The 23,655-nt window shown below is 38.1% G+C and overlaps 1 protein-coding gene across 2 annotated transcripts in view; it reads right to left on the bottom strand.

Moving 5' to 3' along the window:
• ANO2 (anoctamin 2) overlaps positions 1-23,655 on the bottom strand; it is a 197,933-nt gene that overhangs the window by 123,835 nt on the left and 50,443 nt on the right. For both annotated transcript variants that reach the window (XM_074901830.1, XM_074901831.1), the window contains exons 8-10: positions 20,856-20,911; positions 20,567-20,608; positions 15,837-15,901 (exon numbers count right to left, since the gene is read on the bottom strand). In XM_074901830.1, the coding sequence (XP_074757931.1) occupies positions 15,837-15,901; positions 20,567-20,608; positions 20,856-20,911 (163 nt within the window). The remainder of the gene's footprint in view (positions 1-15,836; positions 15,902-20,566; positions 20,609-20,855; positions 20,912-23,655) is intronic.

Raw genomic sequence — 23,655 nt, 5'->3', positions numbered from 1 at the left:
TAACTGTTTTGAAAAAGAAAAATAATTAAGATTGCTGTGCCCAAGCTCAGTCCACCAATGTGCCAGAAACTTAAATAATCTAAGGAGAAGCAATGACAGCGCTTGGAAGCATGATGACAAATTTAAATCTGAGTTTATCAAGCTAGAAAAACACAGGACATGGATATGGTCCTTCCTTTTTTGACATGTCCCAAGAGCTGTTCTCCCACTGCTCTAAATAGGAGTCAAGCCTCTGCAAATACCTGTGGCCACCTATGACAACATCTACTGCAGCCACAGCTGGATTCAGTGATTTTGGCTCAGACCTGAAGAATACAATGAGGTGGGTATCTTTCTAGCACCCCTCTAAATACCTCTTAAGAAAGGCACACCAGCATAGCTTTACAACGTTTGAAAGCATTCCACCCCTACTCAAGTCAATAGTTTCATGCTAGCAAATTGCAATGTTATTTTGCTTTGAAAGCAGGATAATTTTTTTCAAATGTGGATGTACTAGCCCCTCTATATTTTCACACTAAAAGGAACAAAATTAGAATGATTGCAGTGAATGAAGAGGAAAAAAATGTGTTCCTCAAAGGAGGGTAAGATGTACATCAAGAAAATTAATTTCTGCAAGTTTTTGTATAATTACACCAAGAACTTGGCATCTTCTCACATTTACATTGCAATAAAAACCAGTCTTACTTTATTATACTCAAGGAATTACTCATGATTTATGCTGGTGTGGAAAAAGAGGAGAGTTGAGGCTAGAGTTTTGCCCTACCTCAGTAGCTAACTCACGTCAGGTTCACAAACATCCAGACAAAGCTAAGGACTTATCCTTTCTGAAGTATGGATGGCCTACTGCAGAGTGCCACAAATAAAGTGTGCCCTCTACATTACATGAGCTTTATTTCCATATTAACTGCATTTTAATGTAGAGAAATGTCCCTTCATATAGACATATGCAATGAGAACAGCAGTGTGCATCCAAAGCAAGGGGTTTTGATAATGAATGTGTAGTACTCCTACCAGAAGCAGCAGTCAAGCTTTGTGTTCTGGGTGTTGGTAGAGTATAAGGCAAAATTTTGTGCCTTTCATTTTGGAAGATTTTTTTGAATGCTGGTAAAATGGCCACCTCCCAAGCACTAATTTCTCTTGATAAGAATCATGTCTTTAAGGGGAAGATTTGGCCAAATCTTCCGTAACTCCTTCAAACAGCAAAAGTTGCCCTTCAAGCAAATGATCACAAACAGCACTAAAAAACAACAGCCACCACCTGTAGAAAGTGTACTCCCTCTCATGGCAGAATTACTGAGAAGGATGAAGTGAAAATGTTTACTCAGTTCCCTCTTCTTCACCCATGTAACACTTGAACCAGACATCTGCAATGCACTTCTGTCTGTCTAGTTGCCAAACCAACATCAAAAAGAATAACTGATAATTAAACTCTATGCCTCCACGTTGGTCACAGTGCTTCCATGCCAAGTTGCACAATTTATAAATAAACTAAGATTTGGGGAAGGGGGGAGAAAGAGAGAAGGAAAAAAAACCCTTCGTTTTTGACTCTGAAAACAAGTGTGGGATACCTGGAATGCCAATAAAGCATGCGGTACATGACACACGCTGGAAAGAACTCTGGAGTCATTCAGGAACAAAGTTAAAAAAGCAAGGAAAAGATGTTGTGGACAGTGAGTCACCTAACTGGGAAATCTGTTCAAAACTCTTCAGTTTTTTTAATTTCCATTCCGCATTCTAGGCCAGCTGTTATTTCATGTTTGCAACAATTCATTCCACCACCCCCATGGTGGTGGAATAGTTTCAATGCAAAACTAAACTGATTTACAGCTATTTATTGAGTAGACTTTCCCCCGTGCAAATGGTCAAACAAGTCACATGCCTTACTTTGGTTACATTAGTTATGCCTTCAAAATAAACCTATTCACAGAGACTGTGGACAAAATTCTGGTGTTTCTACTGTTGGGAGGGAAAACAAGCCGTCCTCTCAAAGGATAGTTTCATGTCAGAAGATCTTTGCTACCAGAGACAGTTTAAAAAACTTTCTTTCCCATCCCAGCTTCCAGCCCAGGTGTGCATTTCCTTCCTGACCCACAGCAAGCCAGCTCACAGCATAGGCCTATGAACAGCTGTGACAAACCAGTGGAGAAAATGGCAACCTGTTGCAGAGATTCAGAAAGACAATTAATTCCTTCAGGGGGCTTTGTCACCAGGAGGAAATCTCTCATTAAACCAAAGGTAGAACAATGACTACCCTTACAAATATAAAACTGATTTCTAGCACATATTAAGTTCAGAACAAAGGAGACCCTTCCTTCTTTCTGAGATAACAGCTCCCAGCAAATTTGTTTCCATCTAAAAACCGTAGGCTTATTTCAGAAAGACTGCTGAAACATAAAGAAAATCCCAGTCACTATAATAGAATCAGGAACAGGACATACCATCTCTGTGTACCCCACCATTTCACTTCGAGTTGACTGTGTCCAAACTTTTCTGGATTTGTCTTTTTTTTTTTTTTCTCCATTTAAAAACTTTCTCAGGGCAGGATTCAAGCATTTATTACAACCATCTGGGACACCTGGGTGGAATTACCACTCAGCAGCAGCACTGAGGCTGCTGTGCATCCAGAGATCCTAGAGATTTCTACCATGTTTGTGCCTGACAGCATATATGCACATATTCTGTCCAGACAGTCCCAAGAAGAAACATATCAGTGCTAAATCCAGATATACAGAGAGTGCACCAAATGGAGCAAGATGGAAGCCAAGAAAGGCTCCTGGCAGAAGACAACCCCCCTTGGAACAATTTGCCAAGAGACTGAAAAGCTTTTTTTATTAAAATTTTAAGAGGATTAAAAAAAAAACAACTACAGAACCTCAGTTAAATTACAATGCAGCTGAGTCTGATGCATGAAAGAAAAAGTCCATTAGAAAGGTCAACAGGTTCTGTGTGCAGAAAACAAAGAAAGGAGCTTCTGTCCAAGGTAAGAGCACATGATTTTCCCTAAACTGGAGATAAAGATCAAGACTGTCCACTAGAGAATGACTATAAAGGTCTTTGTGAAAATAGTTGATAAGCCTGTGCAAGAACCCTAAATCAAACCCTAAGTGCTGAAAGCTGGCTCTGACATTCATGTTTGTGTCCACATATGCGAATGTCCCTCATTCACTTTGGAACACTTGGTACCAGATCAGTAAGACACAGAGAAAAGTTCAGAGCCACAGCCTGGCTTTTGATTTCTATAAAGACTTCATACCCTGTGTATTTTCTCTAGCAAGTCATCTGCAGTGCTTCTGACTAAGAGCACTCACTAAAGACCAATGGAGAAACTATGAATCTGACCCTTTTTTCCTGAAAGTAGAATGAAGCAAGATGCCACAAGAGCCATTCAATCAAGCTCTTTTAGTTAAATTTCTTGTTTGAATACATTAATCAACAAAAAAATTTGCTGTGCTTTCCAATAGTACCTGAAGTCTGGAGGAAAACCTGCCTAAATTATAGACTATGCCAGCCACAGATAACGTTTTCTTCCAAGTCACTGTGAAACCATTACTTATGGGACAATATTAACATTACAGGACAAAAAAACCCACTGCCAAAATATTGCAACTCCTCAGAGAACAGAAATTTTTAAATTCACTTAGATGTAGAACTATGTTTTCCCCTAGTCTCTTATCTCTTAAGAAATAACTACTATTCAACAGAGTAACAGGCTACTGTTTAGGGAGGTGATGTGAGTGGAGGAAGGGAGTATTTAAGTTCTCAAATTCGAACGTATTCAAAAACCTGGGAAAAATATCTGGAATAAAAGCCACAGAATTTGAGTATTAACTGCAGTTTAAACTAGCTAAAGATCAGACCTTATCCTTTAAAGAAATAAAACCAGGACGAGCCACTCACTGAGCTTCGTAGATTCACAAACTCTATTGCTTCCATTCCAAGAATACAACTGGAAGAGCATAGTTTGTGGTGATGGATTATAAACTGAAAAAGCCTTTGTTTACTGACTGTAACACAAAGAACAATAGAAGCATAATAATTAGACATGTAATGTGACTGAGACAGAAATTAAAGCTGACTACCTACTAATTGTATAAGCAAGCAACATGATGCTGGGTAGTCAGAAGCGCTGTGACTGCATTCTCCCCTCTGTTATAGGAGAATACAAATCTCCAGTGCTTCTACAGAGCATTTTTTGATTTGTGCGTGGCCTTTGTAAAGCGTCCAGATCCCCATGGTTAGAGAGACCTTTTAACAGAGGGCTAGACCCAGAGGATGTGATTTGCAGGAACACAAAAATAATAATCACAGAATAACAAAATCATCTAGGTTGGGAAGGACCCTGGGGATCATCTAGTTCAACCGTTCTCTAGCACAGTTCCCACCTACAGCATATCCTTAAGCTCCAAATCGACCTTACTTTTCAACCCCTCCAGGGATGGGGACTCCACCACCTCCCTGGGCAGCCCATTCCAACGCCCAACAACCCCTTCTGGAAAGAAATGCTTCCTGATATCCAGTCTGAACTTTCCCTGGCGCAACTTGAGGCCATTCCCTCTTGTCCTGTCGCTTTCTACTAGGCTAAAGAAGCTCAAACCCAGCTCTCTGCAGCTTCCTTTCAGGTAGTTGTAGAGGGTGATGAGGTCTCCCCTCGGCCTCCTCTTCTCCAGACTAAACCCCCCAGTTCCCTCAGCCGCTCCTCACAGGACATGTGTTCCAGACCCTGCACCAGCTTTGTAGCCCTTCTCTGGACTCATACATAGCATTTTAGGTGCAGTAACAGCAGTCTTTAACCCTAGGTAGTGTTTGAAAGTATTAAGCACCTGATTATGTTATTCTGTTGATGTGTGGATTTGCCTGTCATGTTCTTTGTCTGCAAAAGTTCCACGTGTCTCTGAGACTGCGGTAGCCACAGCACACCTTACTAAAGGGAGATGCTTTCAGCAGGAGTACTAATGCACTTCTAAGAACATAAGACAACCTACATACACTCAGTGACTCTCTTTAACTTTCTTTACTTTATTCTCCAGCAAACTGTCAGTAAACCTCTATACCTGGAAAATTAAAAATCCACAGCCTGGCTACCTGAGCCTGAGTCAATAGTGATGTAAGTCAATAGAGGTTACCTATGAGGAAGGGAGTACAGTTTTACTTCATAAACACCTCGGCACACCAAGCGATACTCTATGTAAGAAACAAATAATTCAGTTATACATACAACATTTTCTCTCATAACAAACTGTGCAAGCTCCTACAAATAAGGAGTAACCTATTTAATATGATACAGTGAATCAGCCTGTCTTTTAGACTGGCAGTCTTTTTCTTCCTATTTTTTCACCACCTATTATGACTTGCTTTTCTGGCTTTTCTTTATTTGCAAATGAGACGTTTGCCCAAGTTTTTACCTTAAACAAGTGTGAGGTCACTAATATTTTATCACTTACCTAATTTTCAGTTTTCACAGGATAATTTGCATGATTTTCATCATCTAAGTTAACAGTTTGAAGCTCAGATACTGACTTCATAAATATATTTGATTTATAATAACTAATATTTCATGAAAGCTTTCTTGCTTTTCAGATTAATACAGCTAAGTCTCACTACAGAGTCTGAATTAATCTCATGTATTTGATTTAGTAAGTACTTGTAAGTACTTGCACTGTAGGTATTATTACTGTCAGATACACACCATCTAGTGGCTAATAAACAGATGTGTAATTTCCAGTAAAAGACAATAAATTCTTCTTTTAGTCACAATATTCCTGTACATCTTGAGATAGCAAGGCTTGCCTTTTACTATTTTGAGACAATAAAAGAATTACAGAACTTTCTTGTTTAACTAAAATTTAAACTCCTACTCTCAAGTCTTTGGAGACTGTGACAAATGGAAAGTCAAAACACATTCAAATGCATCCTGCAAATTAAATGCACGCAAGAGTTTCTGGTTCATTATCTTTCAGGCCTTCAAGAATCCAAGGTCCCAGAGACCAGGGGAAAAGGTTGGAGCAAGGAAGATGTGGCCTTGGTGGAAGAGAATCAGGTCAGGGAATACTTAAGCAAACTGGATGTGCATAAATCTATGGGCCCTGAAGAGACGGACCCACAAGGGCTGAGGGAACTGCCTGATGCCATTGCAAGGCCACTCTCGATAATCTTTGAATGATGGTAACTGGGAGCAGTGCCCAAGGACTGGAGGAAAACAAATGTCACCCACCATCTTCATGAAGGGCAAGAAGGAGGATTTAGGGAACTACAGGGCAATCTGCCTCACCTCAATCCCAGGAGAGGTAATCCTGCAGATAATCCTGGAAAACACTTCCAGGCATATTAAAGAGGAAAAAATCAGCAAAAGTTATCATCACAGCTTCACCAAAGGCAAGTTATGCTTGACCAGCTTGATAAACTTCTATGATGAAGTGGCTGGCCGGGTAGATGAGGGGATAGCAGTGAATATTGTCTATCTGGACTGCAATAAGGCTTTGACACTGTCTCCCATAATGTCCTCACAGAGGTTGATGTAGGGGCTGGATGAGCAGACAGTGAGGTACATTGAAAACTGGCTGAATGGCCAGTCCCAGAGGATCCTGATCGGTGGCACAAAGCCTAGTTGGAATCCAGTCACTAGCAGCGTACCCTAGGGTCAATACTGGGTCCAGTCCTGTTTTACATCTTTGTTAATGATCTGGATGATGAGGGAGAGTGCACCCCTCAGCAAGTTTGCAGATGACACCAAACTGGGAGGAGTGGCTGATACAGCAGGGGATTGTGCTGCCATCCAGAGGGATCTCAGCAGGCCGGAGAAAGGAGCTGACAGGAACATCGTGCAGTTCAGCTAGAACTGTAAAGTCCTGCACCTGGGGAAGAACAACCCCTTGAACCAGTATTTTCTGGGCACTACCTAGTTAGAAAGCAGCTTGGCAAAAAAGATCTTAGGGGCCCTGGTGCACACCAGGTTGAACGTGAGCCAGCAACATGCCCTTGCTGCAAAGAAGCTGAATGTTATGCTCAGCCACTCTACACAAGGAAGGGGGGGGGGGGGGGGGGGATCCTTCCCCTCTGCTCAGCACTGCTGAGGCCAAAGTACAAGTACTATATCCAGTGCTGGGCTCCTCAGTACAGGAGAGATGTGGACATACTAGAGCCCAGTGAAGGGCCACAAGGATGATTAAGGCACAGGAGCACCTCACCTACCAGGAAAAGCTGAGAGAGCTGAGACTGTTTTGCCTGGAGATGGCTCAAGGAGAATATTATTAAAGTATGTAAATACCTGAAGGGAGGATGCAAAGAGGACAGAGTCAGGCTCTTTTCAGTTGTGCCCAGTGACAGCACAAGATGCAGTGGACACAAACTGAAACAAGAGGTTCCCTCTGAAAATCAGGAAATATTTTTTTTACTGTGAGGGTGACTGAGCACTGGAATAGGTTTCCCAGGGAGGTTGTAGAGTCACCTTCCTTAGAAATATTCAAAAAACATCTACTCACAGTCCTGAGAACCTGGCTTCACATGGACCTGTTTGAGCAGGGGTTTGGACCAGATGATCTCCAGATGTCCCTGTCAGCCTCAACCATCCTGCAATTCTGTAATCTCTGAGCACTTCAATTGCAGCTATTCCACCAAGACAGTAATACACACCAGCAGTAATCACCTGCTCAATATTGCATTAAAATGTTAAATTTTATGCTCTCTGTGCTGACTGTGGAAGTTCAGAGATTTCCCATGTTGGAAGCCTTCTTTATGTGGGTGTTTTGGGGGGATAATTGTTACACGGCTCCCAGTTTATAATCTCTTCCCTTGTTATCTTGGTTTTGTCCACTGACAGAGGCAGGTTACTGGCTCAGACAATGCTATGGTCTGTCCTCATGTAACTTATGTACAGAGAGAGGTAGGATCCTCATACAAAGCATCTCAATATTGGGGTACACCTTTAAACCAGATGACAAAGGTTGGTCTTAGTCCCTGTTCAGCGCTCAAGGAGTCAGAAAAGGACCTCCTCTCATCCCAGCATGCCATAGCCAGAACTTTCTACTGAGATTAAGATGTCAAGAACAGTTTTACAAGAAAGATAAGGCAGAACCGTAACCACCCAAAAGCAGCAACTGTTTTCTACTCCCTGCAGTTCCCAGCCATACACCCTTCCAGGTGTCTACAAATATTTGTATGCACATATATAAAAATGTTCAGGACTTTCTCTTTTGTTTCCAAATGTGGCCTCTGGCTTTTGCTTCTCCAGTTTAAAAGAAAAAGTTCTTTTTCTATCAAAATACACTGATATCTCCAAAGATACCTGTTGGATTGGGACCTGTCACTCAAGTTCATTAAGAAATAAAAGTTTCTGGCTGTGAAGTTTTGGCATCATATATGCACCACATAACTTAGCCTAAGACAATTCTAACATAGATAAAAGTGAACTCTAGCTGCCTAGAAAACTACTCTATCCAAGGAGGAGACACCAGGAAACTGCACAGAAACAACTTCGAGTCTTCAGAGCCTTGGCTTTGCATTAAGCCTTGATGTAGAGGTGCACATCTGTTGCCGTATCTAGCTTTTGAAAACCCCACCAAAGGAGTGAGGAATCTGGATGGTAAGGAGGTCCTCAGTGCTCAGACAGTGACCCGAAGCCTGGGAATTATGTTTATCGGAAAGCAGGGGTCTGGCTTTCCTCACCACTTCAATACAAGCCTACTGGTTTAAAATTCCATCTCTCATACAAGCACCAATAAATAAGATCAAGCTCTTGCCAAAACAGATAGAGAACCACTTCCTACAGGACTGGCAAAGTCTATGAAATGCAGAACTGAAAGTAAATCATCTCACTCCAGTCACAGGCCTGCATCCAGCAGAGTAATTCAACACAAATTCTACAGTGATTTATGCACCATGAGCAAAACCCCTTTGCTTTGCAATAAACACAGCCTGGGGCACTTATGTGTAAGGCCTGTGATGAGAAGTTCCAGGGGTGGAGGAGAAACTCCCTAAAATGCAGATGAAAATGCCTGTCCAAGCATCTAATATGCAGTCCATTTAAAAGACGTATGACATGATACAAAAGTCCATTCACAAATAAACTGAGGTCATGAGGGGTAATGAGATTGGAGAGACAGAGAAAAGGGGAAAGAATTATAATGATGGAGAAAGCATTCCTTTCTCAACAGCTAGGACTCTGCTCCAGGGTCCCACCTGCTTCCAGCTCGCTCCAGGAAGCTTTTATCTGTAAAACCTGGCAAAAAGGACAACACAAAGGCTGAGTGGATACTGGCATAGCACTTCCCACTGTACCTAGTCCTTTAATGATGATGAACTGTAAGTTGAACGTACCCAACGTTGGGAATGAACTTTTGTTGTAGAGTTCGTTGGAACTATAAAAAGATGTTGGACTCAAAGTGCAAAAGGGTTATAGCAAGAAGATATGCTCAGATTATTGCCTCAGGCATGTTCTCAGCAGAGGTTTGGAAAAGAGTTAGATGGACTACTGCCAAAGTTACTGGTAGAGCTCATGGGCATTTTTCTATTTAATGCTATGTTTGTTCGATTACTGCATTTTCCCAGGCTTAAAGCTGTTTTTTCTTTTTCCTAATAAAGAATTCCTTACATATAGCCTCATCATCTTTGTGAATGCTGAAGACATGCCTGCTAAAGACAGTCATGGAAGAACTGCATAGTGTTCCCATATTTCTTTATGGGAACTGAGTCACTTAGTTACTTACCAAGAACAACTGTTTTTGTCTGTCATTGCCCACCTGGCATAAGGGGACCTTCTCCAGGATCCTATGAATCAGTGTTGTCTCAAAAGAACTCTACAGTAATTCACCAGGCTAAGAGGGAAAGCACAACACTGAACACACGGATTGCTAATGTCCAAAAGAAAGCAAGCTCCCTCTTCCCTCAAAGGGAAAGAGAATCCTGAAAAATGGGGAGCACTGGCATACAGTGAAAGAAAGGGGCTGTAAATAAAATAATTAGTGGGTAAGTCTGAAACATACTCGGTTTCCACTGAAAAGGCATTTCTGTTAAATAAGGAATCAAACTGTCAGGTAGATAAAAGCTCCTCACTGTAATCGTGTACAGACCCCACACTGCAAGGGATGCCTTACTCAGGAGGTAGTAAACAACCACCTGACCTAGCAGGGTCAGTTGGTCTAGCAGGGAGAAAAGTTTGTAACGTAACTATTCACCAAACGTTAGGAACTGGGTGTTACCCTGTACATCTACCATGGTGGAGATTTCTTTTCGCTGTGCGCCCTGATGGAAGCTGGTGATAATCGTGTGGGATTTGCAGAGGGTGTGAGGGGAGCTCACTGCTCTCTGTCTGCTGGCTGTTTGTGGGAGGCAGGCCTGGTTTTACACCTGCCTTTCAGAAAAGATACAGGTATATGTTGAAAATGTAGGAGGTGCAAACTGACCTGCTGGTCAGCTAGCACACTATGGAGTGGGGCACTGTATATATTTCTCTCCCAAAATATTAGTCTGGACTGATTAGGCTTAGCTCTCAGGCAAGGATTGGAGTTATTCCATCCCCGTGAGATAATCACATATTAAAAGGTTGTCTTCTGACAAATCAGTTACATTGCATAAAAAAATAAAGGTCAGACGTTTGGTTAGATTAATTCACAATAACAGCAGAAGAGTGACAGCAGAGGAATTAATACATACAAGAGAATCTGCACTTTGAGGATCCATAACGACAAAATTAGCAAAAACAATGATTGAACAACATTTGAGTGTACCTCTGGAATTAGGGAGGGCACCCCAGACCTTTATTTTCAAGTTCTTAGCGTTCTAGACAGTATGCGAAGACCAATGTTCTCTCTCAAGAGATGAAGATGTGGTTCAAAGCACAATGGTGAAGGAAGCAGTGATTTACTAATGTATTAAGCAGGATAGATAGTCACAGTTAGGGGAATGCTGTACCAGAAATTGATCTTAACCACACTTTTGCCAGGAAACAAATGCTTGTCTCTAAAGACAATAAAAACACCATTGCAGCAGAACTCCCCGTCTCTTATTTTATTGCTCCTTTAAAATTACCCTTGTCCTAAGTAGTGTAAGCGATATACCTGAGTTTGTTTTTTGTGGTGAAGATGAGTGAAAGAAAGAAAAAAGAGGGGAAAAAAAAGCAAGCTAGTAATAACACTTCCATGGACTGATTGCTTACATTGAACACTGCATTACACAGGCCCCAAGACACTGAAAATGAAGGCAACAGTATCCAGAGCCAAGACAATCAAATTTCAGAACATCATAGGTGTGTCATTGCTTTAAAAACTGCCAGGAAGAGACAGGTACAGGCTGCTGTGCTTTGGGAAGGCAGCAATGCAGGAACAGGTGGCTGTTCAGTCAAGAGCAGGTTCAACACACACACAACTGTAACGAAGGGCCAGAATTCATTACACACAAAGTTGAAACAGTTTTTTCCATACCAAAGAAAAACATGGGTAGAAATAGCAAGGAGAAAATATATTAGGCAAACAGTTTGAGCAACAGAAACTCCCAAGTGTGGATTTGTATGCTATAAATAATATTTTGGTTAACACTTTTCCACCTACTCTTAAAAAATGAGTTATTGTATACATAGTCTTAACCTTTACTATGGCCATGTGTCCCCAGTTTTAGGCTTTACAGCAAGAGAAGCATATAGAGTCACTTGGAGCTCTGAAAGTAATCATGCTATAGGTAATGTAGACTGTTAGTTCCTAAGAAGCTAGATGAAGTCCTAGCAATAGGAAATAGAAATGAAAACATGAAAAATGAGACAGATTAGAAGGAGAAGATGAGCTGTGTCCTTTTAGAAGTACTTAGATTAAAATAAGCTCCACAACAATTAAAAATAAGCTAGCTCTGCTTGACTTCCCCAGGGTGAGGTAATCTTATATTAATAACAAGATGCTGGTCCCCTCTGCAGAATCTCAGTTCATTCATGCGTTCACATCTGCAGATGCTTCAAGCTGTCCATTAAAAAGATAACTCCTGGAAAACTGGGATGTTAAGTAAGCTTTTGTCTGAGAAGGATAAGCATCTCTGATACCAGTAACCTTAGCATACTCACTTCACCTGTTATTTAGAGCTCCTAAGGGGTAAAGCTTGCATTCAGTAAGAAATATAATTTATTATAAATCCTATTGTACTTCTTATACTTGCTGTAGAATTTCTTAATTTGCTATAACTCATTAGAGGTGCACTGCTAAAAGACAAGAGACAGTGGCTGCAAGTTGTACAAAGGAAAATTTGGTCTGGACAGAAGGAAAAATTTCTTCCCCTGGAGAGTGGTGGAGTGCTGGAAAGGGTGCCCAGAGATGCTGTGTGATCTCCATCCTTAGAGATTTCAAAACTCATGAGCAAGTTGATTTGGCTTTTAAGCCAGCCCTGCTTTGAGTAGAGGGTAAGTCTAAGGACAACCTATTAATACTAGAATCCCATTGTTAAAATTTTGATTAACATACTACAACATTTATTAAATAATCATAAAACCTGTTTTCTTCAAGCAGGTTCATAAAACTCCTAGGGAGCCTCCTTCCTGTCTCTGGATTAACAGCAGTATTACCCCTTAGGAAACTAACAAATGCATTAACTGCAAAAATTACTAAAAGCTGCGTTTGAACTCATCTTCATTTGAGAAAAAAAAAATATATATATCAAAATAGAAAAAAAAAATCACCGAACCACAGATTTTTTTATACCACCTTCTATATTACGTTACAAGGATTGAGAAGAACTATTGTTGATAAGTGCAAGAAAGCTACACTAGAGAAACTCCTCTCCAGTAAGATCAATACTTACACTGGGATGAGAAAAAAAAGTGTATTATAACAGACAAACGTCTAGAGCCCTGCACATCCTAGAACTGCAACTTTCATTCTCTACTTGCCAATACACCACTCGTGCCTTCCAAGTCTAAGGGTGACTGAAAGAAGGTCAACCATTTTCAGTACTTCTAGCCCAAGATATCTGTGGGCAAATAATTCACCATTTCCTGCTAGAAGAATGTTTAGCATCCTCTTCATCTGAGTTGAAAACAGACACATATGAAAAGCAAAATTTGAATTCATATGACTATATTTAGACATACACATGCTTTTGAAAATAAAATGATGCCTTAGCCAGGCCTTGTTTTAAGCAATGTTATTTAATATCTGGATGTGCACTGAGAGACGTGATGTCATAAATGTTTTATAAATCGACCCTCAATTCACACTGCACTATCTGCATGATCTGTGCTATATAATCCCTTCAAGTTTTTAACTGAAATTTTTTTATTGTAGAATAGAAATATGTGACACCCACCGTGTTCTCATTTGGTGAAACCCTTCTCATTCACAACAGCATTTTGTAATTTATAAAAATAAATTATTTATAAAAATGAAGTTATTAACAATATTTTAATAAAAATTATATAATTTTATATATATATATATATATATAAATAACTATTTATAAAAATAAAAGCCAGAGCAGAATACTCTTACAGGTTAAGACACAGGCATGAACAAAACTGTCAGCGAATACCGTAATGGTCCTCTATTTGGTTTTATGTTATTAAGATCTTGAAAATATTCTAAGACTTGACTATGCAGCTAACAGTCCCTCAGGATGTCAGACATTAGAAGAGACCTCAGAGAATTCCTGGTCTGTGCCAAGAGTGAGCATAACAAATACGTGGTTCCTAGCTTTGGTGTGCAGTCACTTGGAAACTGGCAACAACTGTATGGCCAGAAGCAAGGTGCTGAGGCTCCAGGAATTATTTATAATAATTCTACAGTGACATATTTAGTCTTCCAGCATAGGCACTTCAGTTAAAGAATGACTTTCAATTTGCATTCTTACTCAGTAAAGGTAAGGGAGTAATAGTTAAAAAGATTCACACTGTTGCAAGTTGTATTAAAAATTAGACTAAAAAGTCTAATTCACTGGGGATGTGAATGTTACTTAAGCAACACACTTCAACAGTTAATATATTTGAAAACATCAGTCAGAACAGTCTTTGAGTATAAGGCAAAATAAATGCTGCTGCTTCTGTCCATCAGAACCTGAATATAAACTTGTTAAATTACACAGTGCTCCTATAACCAGAAAAAAAAAAAAAAAAAAAAAAAAAAAAGTTAAGTATAATCTAATAAATCCAAGAAAGAAGGATCACAGTAAATTATCAAAATCCACAAAGTGTGGCTGATGTTTGCCAAGGGAATAAGCATCCACAATTCAGACTGACCTCAAATCCTCCCCACAGTAGAGAAGTGCAAAAAGCGTGTTTCAGTTGCAGAAAAAAAAAAGGGTGGTAATTCTTCAGGTATATATACTCTAAAGCTCTAACATTACCCAGAAAATAAAAACCACATTTATTTTAGTGGCAACAGTCAAACTTGCAGTCAAGCAAAATATGGAAGATAAAAGCAAGAGAAATCATCTCTGAGAACAAAGAATCAGTTGCACATGTCTGGTCCTTTTTTGTTTTTTTCTCTCCTTTCTCACAGAAGTTTAAACCACAGAATCTCTATGAAATCATATCAAAATAGTGAAATATTATAATGCAGACAGCAAAATACAAATGAAGATGGAGTGTAAGCAGATGTACCTCTATTTTTAATTCAGCTGAGCTGTCAGGTCTGGTAAAACTTGAGGATACCTCTAGCCAGTCATAGTTTAACTTAACATTTGTAATATTTACTAACAACATACTAGGTGTTGTAATCTTGTTCTGAGTTTACCTGTTCCATACAGTAGCCTGGCCTGGAATAACTGGTAATCAAAAAGGACATAAATCCTGCACAAAAACATTAAGGCAAAAAAAAAAAAGAGGAAAATTCAAAGCCTTGCAGAACCCCAAGTAAGATTTGATGGTCTCGCTACCATTTGCCAATTTGAAACATCTTGTTCCCAGTAGAGAAAAATTCTGCTCACATTATAAGTTAGTGCTTAAGTCTTCGAAAAACTATATGCAGTATTCCAACTAACTCAAAATACAATAATATATTTTACAAAGATTATTGATGAGCCATAGCACTAACACCAGCTTCTGCAGGTAATCATGTTGGGGCAGATCATATAATAAAACCTATTTGAAGTTTGATTATTTAAAAGATCAGCACTAATGAATGTCATCTTTTTTATGTATAAAAATTATCCAGAAACAGATTTTTGTTTTGGTTTTGGTTTTTTCTATTATTTGTTTAATATCACAGTTCATTTATTCCTAGACAGATATCTTACGTAAGAATATTTGAAGTCAACAGTTTTACAAACATTTCTTTACTCCATATTTATAGTATACAACAAAAAATGTTTTGTTTTGGCTTTCTTGTAGAGATATTGTGGAAATTCTTTAAAAAGCATGGTTGTTTGGTCTTATTTTAAGCCCAGTTTCTTCTATGTAACATCAAGATTCAAAATATATAAAAAAACACTGGGGACACATATGGATGCGTTCAGATGAATGAAACTTGTAAAACCAGGAGTAAAAAAATCAAATCCATTTCAAAACTGTCAAATACTTTCACACTGATTCATGATGTGAACACCAGCTTCTGATTATTCACTAGATTTTGTAACCATACTGTCCAATAAAAATTCATCAGTATAAATGGAAATTCTTCATTTCTGAAAGAATTAATAATTTAAAAAATCTGAATTATGGTATTCTTCCAGGAATAGTTGCTATACAGAAACGAAGGTACATTATTGTTAGTGCATTTTTGTTACAGTAAACTATCAACAGAGCTACAGAAAAGCAGTGAGAGCATTAGTTTTAGTGCCCTGATTAATCCAAGATTTCATTTACTGAAGTAGCTGGCAGGAATTTAATTCATTTGCATCAGCTAAGAACCAGATCCCTTACAGATCCATATTACCTTATGAGGTCAATAGGCTGAAACTTGTAAAATACTCCGTATCTTGCCCATTCTTGATACAGCAACTAAATAAATAAAGAAATGAAACACACAGAAAGTTAACTTGAAACAAGTGCTCCCATCTGTTTTTACAAACACCTTCTAAGATTTAAAAAATATATGTACCAAAAAAAAAAAAAAAAAAAAAAAAAAAAAAGCAGTTTCCCATAGTTCAATACAAACTTCTAAGTACATTTTTTCAGACAGTTGTGGAAGACTCCAGCCAAGCCAGCAATGAGAGGGTGGTGTACACACATCTTTCTCCGGGTGCCTACCTCCTCCCCACCACATTTATTAGATAGTGATGTTAAATAGAAAGGCTCAACATGAAAAATAAAAGATGTTGTAGTCTTGTGGAAATCTTTGGAAAGATGCTAGAAATAATTCTATTTACAGGGTGACATTTTTCTATGATGTAATTTATTTAATGTCTGGAATCACACCATAAATAACTACTGACCAGTGTTTCCAAGATGAAGTGAACTGAGGTGAGAGTTCAAAACTGGTATGTAAAATCATACCAGGAGGTAATAAATGTGTCAAAACCAGTCTGCTTTCCTACTCAGCTCCTGAAGCTACTATACCCAGTAGAACCCATATGAAAGCTCCTTCTTGCCCCATGTTGCACATGGACACACAAGTTCGCATGTTTCCTGCTGGAAATGCAAATTCACCCACAGCTTACAGGCAGCTCAAAGCTAGGCACAGATCCTACAGAAACTTCTTACAATGAGAGGAATCCAGTGGGAACAGTTAGGGATAAAAGGAAATATTTCAAGACCTGCGCTATATTAACCACAACACACTCAACTGCGATAGGCAAGGGACTTGGGATAGTCTTCCTCATTCCCCCTTTCATGGCTGTGATCTATGGGACACAACTTTGTGGAAATTTCAAGGAAAAAAAATAAACCTGTGACACTCTTTTACAAGAGGCTGTAGAGGAAACTGGTAATTATGGTGTGGAAGACATCATACTGTCCTGAAACAAAAGCCAGCTGCTAGATAGAAATTACCATGCAATTAACAATTTGGTAAATGAAGTAATTTGATAACACTACATTTTATAACTGTATATAAGTTTATCAATAATCCAGAAAGGACATTCCAAAATGAAGAGTTCCAGAATTACATGAGGACCAGAGAAAGCCCAAGGGAAACAGCAGTGTGATCTTTTGCAGATGAATCTTCACTGTATTTTATCTTCAGAGAAAAAAAGAAAAAAAAAAAACAGGGCAGTCCCATGTAAAAAAGTAAGATTTTCTGTGGAGCCACCTGAGTTGTTCATACTCCATTCACAGGTTTAGGCTATGAAGGTCTAAGACAGCATGCTCATTGAAAACTATTTCTTGAAGTACAGAATGCATTAAAAAAAAAAAAAAAAAAACCAACAACAACAACAAAAAAAAAAAGACAGCTGGAATATGATGATAAATTAAACTAAATTAACCACATCACTACTTATAGATTATAAATCTGTATCATCTGAGAAGACAGGTGTCAAGGCTTTTGTCCCTCTTTTCACAAATAAGTGGAGGGCATCCAGCAATAGAGTAGCGCTTGAGTGGTGATGTCAGCTCCTTTAAAACGAGCTATTCCATTGCATACTCATTAAAGATAGAGCATAAAGTATTTTCTGTTCATAGAAAAGGGAATAAACCCTACACTGCTGAAGCAATTGGGAATTCGGCAATAAGATTCGAGGAGTGTGGAGTCTTGGCTTTTAGAATACAGCTCTTACAGAGCAGAGTCCTGCAAAATGCTTTGCACTTGTGGAAAGAAATGTTGAGACTAGGTTTGATTTTCTTTGGCTTCAACAGGAGCTGGAGAGGATTGCCCTGCCTGCCATATTGATATTTTCATATCAATACTTGTGGTTACCTGTTCAAAATTACCCTTTGTCATTACCACACAGCATTACCTATAATTTTATTTATTTCCATAAATAATAGTATTAATAAATGCGTTCACTGAAATACACAAAAGAAGAAAGTTAAAGCTATTAAATTGTTAAAGCTATTGAATTGTTAAAACTACTTAAAAGCTGGTTTGAACATAGCTACAGAATGGAATTTGAAGAGCAAAAAGAAAGGCCTTTCTAAAATTGCAGTCGGTTCAGGAACAGGTCGCTATGGCATTATGTCAGACTCCAGAATCGCACTGGTTATTTTTGATTCCAAAAGCTGTAGCACTGAAGGCGAGTTTATGGCATGAATATTTTCCATTCACCTGTGTTGCCCACACTAAACCTCAGTCTCAACGCTGCCATTTTCCAAGATTAAGCTTAATCTGGAACCTGGAATGTGCCTCCTTCTATGATACTTATTAAATTCAGAGGAATTCTAGGAAGATCTTTTTTATTTTTGTATTGTATTTTATCAGCTTCATTTAAAAGCAGTACTTTAAGTTTATAATAACACTTTCCAATCAAGTTTATAATAACACTTTCCAATCTTCCTCTAATATTCTAGGGATATTGTTGTAGTATATGACAACAATGTTATTTCCCAGATAGGTAACAAACCCCTCATGTATTCATTATATCAAACATATTAGTAGCAATGAAGGGTTACAAGTTGCTAGTGGGCTTGAAGATTAAAGAAAACCAAATCAGTGTTTACACTCATGTTGAGTTATTACCATGCTGCCATGCAATAGCTTTCTTAAAAAGATTTTTTTTCTAGAGCAGACATCACAGTAAACCAGGGAAATTCCTTTACTCCAATTAACCGCCTTAGCAAAAGAGTGGGTTTCATTGACTGCAGATTTCTAATTCCCATAGGATGTGACAAAAGTATTGTTTCACTGTTCATTTTCTCCAAGGAAATCCTGAAGAGGGTTAATAAGGATTAACCTTTTATATTATGAACTGGTACATAAACCTTAATTACTTGTGCGGCCTTATTGACATAAGTACCCCAGATGGGCTGAGTTCATCATTTTGTTGGGCTTATACAACAGACAATTGAAATGGGAGATACAGATAAGTTAAAATGGACAAAATTAAAGGGGCGGAGAGAAAAAAAAAAAAAAAAAAAAAAAGCAGCAAGCTCAAAAATGCCCCCCTTTCCTTTAAACCTGATCAGGGCTTTTCAGGAAATTAAACACTGAGACTATTAGATTCAGATAGAAAACAGATGATGTTATGCATAGAAATACTAGAGCAGATTCAATGGCTAGGCAGCAGAGACATATGTGAATAATCAATGAAGTATTTCTGGAAAGAAGCTTTTATGTTTTTAATACTTAACACTTCATAACTGAGCCTAATAGGCAGAATAAAAAGAAGGCAGCACAAAATACAACTAGTAGGGTGAATATTTTTCCAGACACTAGTTTTTTTAGGCCCTCTTCCCCCCCTGTTCCACAGTACCCAATCTTCCTCCATTGACTAATGTTCTTTTACCTTTCTTCTCTAAAAATTTTGCTAACCCTATAAGTCAGTAAACTATGTAGCTGGCTTTCAGAGTCCATTACTGTATCACTAGTATCACTTAGAGAAAATTCTGTAAGTGCAGGGTAGACAATTTCTTCATGAACAAAAAATTCAAAATAACAGACATCAATACACAAGCTTCTTTATAGATTCTTTTCCAACTTTGTCTCTTTTGCTTACAAATTTTCCTATACTAAATTAATTGTATACGGCACATGAAGACATCTAGTGGCTGAACATTAACACTATTTACCAAAAAACTACAAAAAATGTGTTTACAAATTTTTATTAACACAGCACTGGAAAAATCAAATTTATTTGTATGAACTATGAATTCAGCTTTCATTTCAAATGCTCAAATAATCATCATTCGTGGCAATTACACTACACTGGGTTTTGCCAAATTAGTGGCATTTTCTTAGCTCTCCTTCAAGCAACAGATGGCACATACCAACATATAATACCACTGAGTTAAAAACGTTGATGAAATAATGTACAAGTCACCAAAAATATATGCAATTTAATTTCTAGTATAGTAACTATTTTAGGCATCCAAACATTCTTTTTCTTTATTCTTCCCTCCCCTGCCTTTCTCTCCCCACAATTTTCCCTCTTCATTTCCTATCGTATCGTTTGTATATCAAGGAAAAAAGAAAATGAGCAAACATTAGAGAACAATATGGAATGGACCTTAATGGAGTGCAGTAATTAAATGGCATTGCTCATTTCTAATAGTAAGCATATGGATTAAAAGCAGTCTGAATTCACATAGTCTCTGATTACGCATCCATTTCTCTTGTGCAAACAGTTGGTGGGTGATATATTTTCAAAAGTCTTTTGATAGCTAGAAACTTTTCATTTTCAAAATAACTGGAAACAGATTCCCAGAAATTACATGTAATTTAATGGAATGCACAATGAAACGAAAAATACAACTAGGTTTTATTCTAGTAAACACTGTTAGATAGTACCATCCAGTTACAGAAAGCAAATAATTTAAGTTAACTTTTGCTTCCTGACAGGCTGAAAAGTTTTGTCTATGCATGCAGAGGGAAACTTGAAAGATTCACTGAAATACTTCATAAGGAGACTTTGCAAAAAGTCTCGTGAAAATTTTTTATATGCAGAAATAGAGGAAAATTAGCAATGCAAATTACTTGAATGCTGGCTAATGCTCTGCAATAGGATTTAGGAAATTAAAATCACATTTATCACATTAAATCTAATATGAAATTAATTTTTCAGTGTATTTTACCTTTCTGTCATTCATGTCATCATTTTGGCCTTCATATTCACCCTAGAGAAAGAAAACAATTTAGTAACTCGTGTAAAAATAGATAAAATTCAATAAAAGATTGCTCAGTTGTTCCTACATTGGTGATTTTACTTTTAAGTCACAACTTGAAATGTACTTATGTAAGAGTTTTCATATTAGAATCACACACTTAGAATATACTTTCATTGTCACAGACAATAAACATTAAAGTCTATGCACTACTGAGGGATTCCCTCAGAGAACTAGATTTTTAATAGTATATACATACATCATGGAGTGGGTATGCTGCATCATAAACATTGTTTGCTATTAATGTGCCAATACCTAAAAAAAAGATTAATATGGTCAACAGCTAGGCACAGTCAAACAGAAAATGTTATTACAGATTTCATTTCATGATGTTATGAAGAGGACTGAGCTCTATTAAGATACTCAAAGATACTTAAGATACTCATGTTAAGATGTGTATATACCAACCTAGAAGTAGCTGGCTATGGAAAACATGTTTTCACAGAAAGACTTGTTTCCTTATAGTGTTTTTTTCTTGAGTGAACTGGTATGGTACAAAGTCTGGTTTGACCAGTTTCTCATCCTGATAGCAAAGAGGAATGCGAATGAGGAGGAAAGCACATGGGAAGTCCTTCTTGAAGTTTGACAATGATCAGAACCATGAATCCCCAATTAAACAATTAAAAAAAAAAAAAAAACCCAAACAACACTTTCACAAAAGTTTGTGATTGAAGAAACCCTTACTCTCTATTGATTAATATTGTATCAGGTCTTATTTTCACTGAACCAAGTGCTGTGTTTTCTACCCTTGCCCATATCAATACTAAGGCCATCCTTCTAAGGTTGAAACAACGCTTCTTCGTTTGCGAGAGTTAAATAAGTTTGTGCTCACCAAATCCATGCTTATGCTGGAAAGCTGGATACACTGGGACAAAAACTGCTGAGTCTTAAAGACTGCAAACGGGAAGTCTGGTGAAAGATGCAGGAAGATCCAGGGACATAGCACTACCGCAGTGACCACGCACTACAAGGGCTTTAGCAACTCAGTCCCCAGCTAATGACTACAGCACCTACAGACATACACAAGACCGCTGCTGCCTGTCAAGACCTATGACTCACAGCTATTCTGTCTTCAATCTCTGCAGGTCAAAACAATTGTTCCCTAAAATGACAAATAAAGCTAAGATTAGCAGTTTATTCCAGACCTCTTTGCTTTCAATGCCCAGTAAAAAGTAACCAGCTAGTTAAAACTAAAAAAAAACCAAACAAACAAACAAACAACCTAAAAAAAAAAAAAATCACAGTCAAAATACACAACTATCATTCACAAATGTTTGGGAAAATATCCCAACACTTTGGGTTTTGGGTTTTTCCCAAACATTTGGGTCAGAGATGCTAGATAGACATTACCAATAAATTTCTTCCTTGGTACAAAGACAAATACCTTTACCACTACATGCATTAACAGAATGAGGATATCTTCATGTTTGGACAATGTCAAGTCTTCTTCTGAAAACATTCAATGTTTGGAAAGTTTACAGTGATTCGGAGTTATGATAGAAGAAAATATACTTTCCTTGTATAACGTCATAGAAGTGAAATCAGACTCAGCCTTACACAGGTGTAAAAATCAATAAGCAAATATTTAAAGTGTTATTTTTCTCCTTTTATATTATGAATCGTATGTTTATGAAAACCAAAGGTTGCTGTAAGTACTTCCAACACCGCTGTCCTACCTCTTGTGCAAAATAGGCCACGGAATGTTGAAAAAAACAGGGTAAACCAAAAATGTTTAAAAAAAAAAATCTTTTAAACCATCATGCTGAGTGGTTTTAAGTCTTAAGACCAATGAGATGGGAAAACCTTAGTGACATGTGAAGCATAGGATTTTTGGGGGAGGATCTCAGAAGACCAAAACAATTAGTGAATTTAGGTCCAACGTGATGCATAAATATGTTTTGTCTATGGGCCAGAAAAATGGGAAGGACAGGATGGTTAAAATATTTGCTTCATGTCAAATGGGATCTTGAGCTGACCTGAGCTTGAGTGGATCAGCCTGTATCTTCACCTTTTGCGGAAAAAAAGCCTGAAAAATCAATCACTACTAGTGCTTTGATCTCTGATGATGGCTTTTATTACACTATAAACCAAACAAGCTATTAAAATAGAGAAAACATTGAGAGACAAAAAAAGGTCATTGGTGAAGCGCTCTTTCCCTTTGTACTGTGTCCTTGTAGGACAGAACACTTCTTTCATGCTTTCTCTCAGCTCAGCAACTTACAAAGTCTTAAGAGTTTCAACAGGTTCTACACAATCTTTCTGGATCCTTTGGGAAAGCGTCAGCTCTGGGAGCGCGATTTTACATCAACAGGCTTTCATGTCCCTGCTGCAGTTCAGGCTTCTTGTTTTATATACCCTACACTGCCTTGTCTCTAAAATCCTGCACTCTGGAGACATCTGCTTGCACAGGCTCCACAGCTCCCAGGGAAAGCACGGTCTGCCCATTCACCAGGACGGTTACCTGGATGCCAGCTGGAGCAATCCAGCAAAATAAAGTAGCATTTCTCTCTGTTGCCCCACCAGAGCCTCCGAGCAGATCACAACATAGAACAACACAGAGCAAACAGTGAAAAAAACAACCAGCTGAATAGTGTTTTAGAAATGAAGAATGCCTGACATTTTCTCAACCATTTTTTTTTTTTAAAAAGGAATCAGTGTAATAATCCTAAATTTAAATGTTCGTACTAGGCAAAGCCAACTATTTTTGGTTGAAAAAGTATTTAGTTTGTGGTTTTTATCCATATAATTTGGGAAAAAAAAAAAAAAAGGTATATCTACTTTGGGGAAACCTAAATTAATCTATTTTCCACTCCAGCTGTTGCACCAAGGAAATCTGTTACTGCAGCTTCACTGCACAAAGTCACAACAAAACTGTGTAGGACTCTGTTCCTACAATACACTTGTTCTTTACATTACTCTAGGACATTGTGATCTGCACATAAGTGGTCAAGCTTACAGAAGGACTTCCAGAAAACGTGCCAGACAAGAAGCACTATCAC

The sequence above is a fragment of the Athene noctua genome, chromosome 3, assembly GCF_965140245.1.
Source record: "Athene noctua chromosome 3, bAthNoc1.hap1.1, whole genome shotgun sequence".
Classification (NCBI taxonomy): domain Eukaryota; kingdom Metazoa; phylum Chordata; class Aves; order Strigiformes; family Strigidae; genus Athene; species Athene noctua.
Note: the sequence above shows the minus strand (reverse complement) of the source record. Positions and strands in the feature narration are given on the sequence as shown.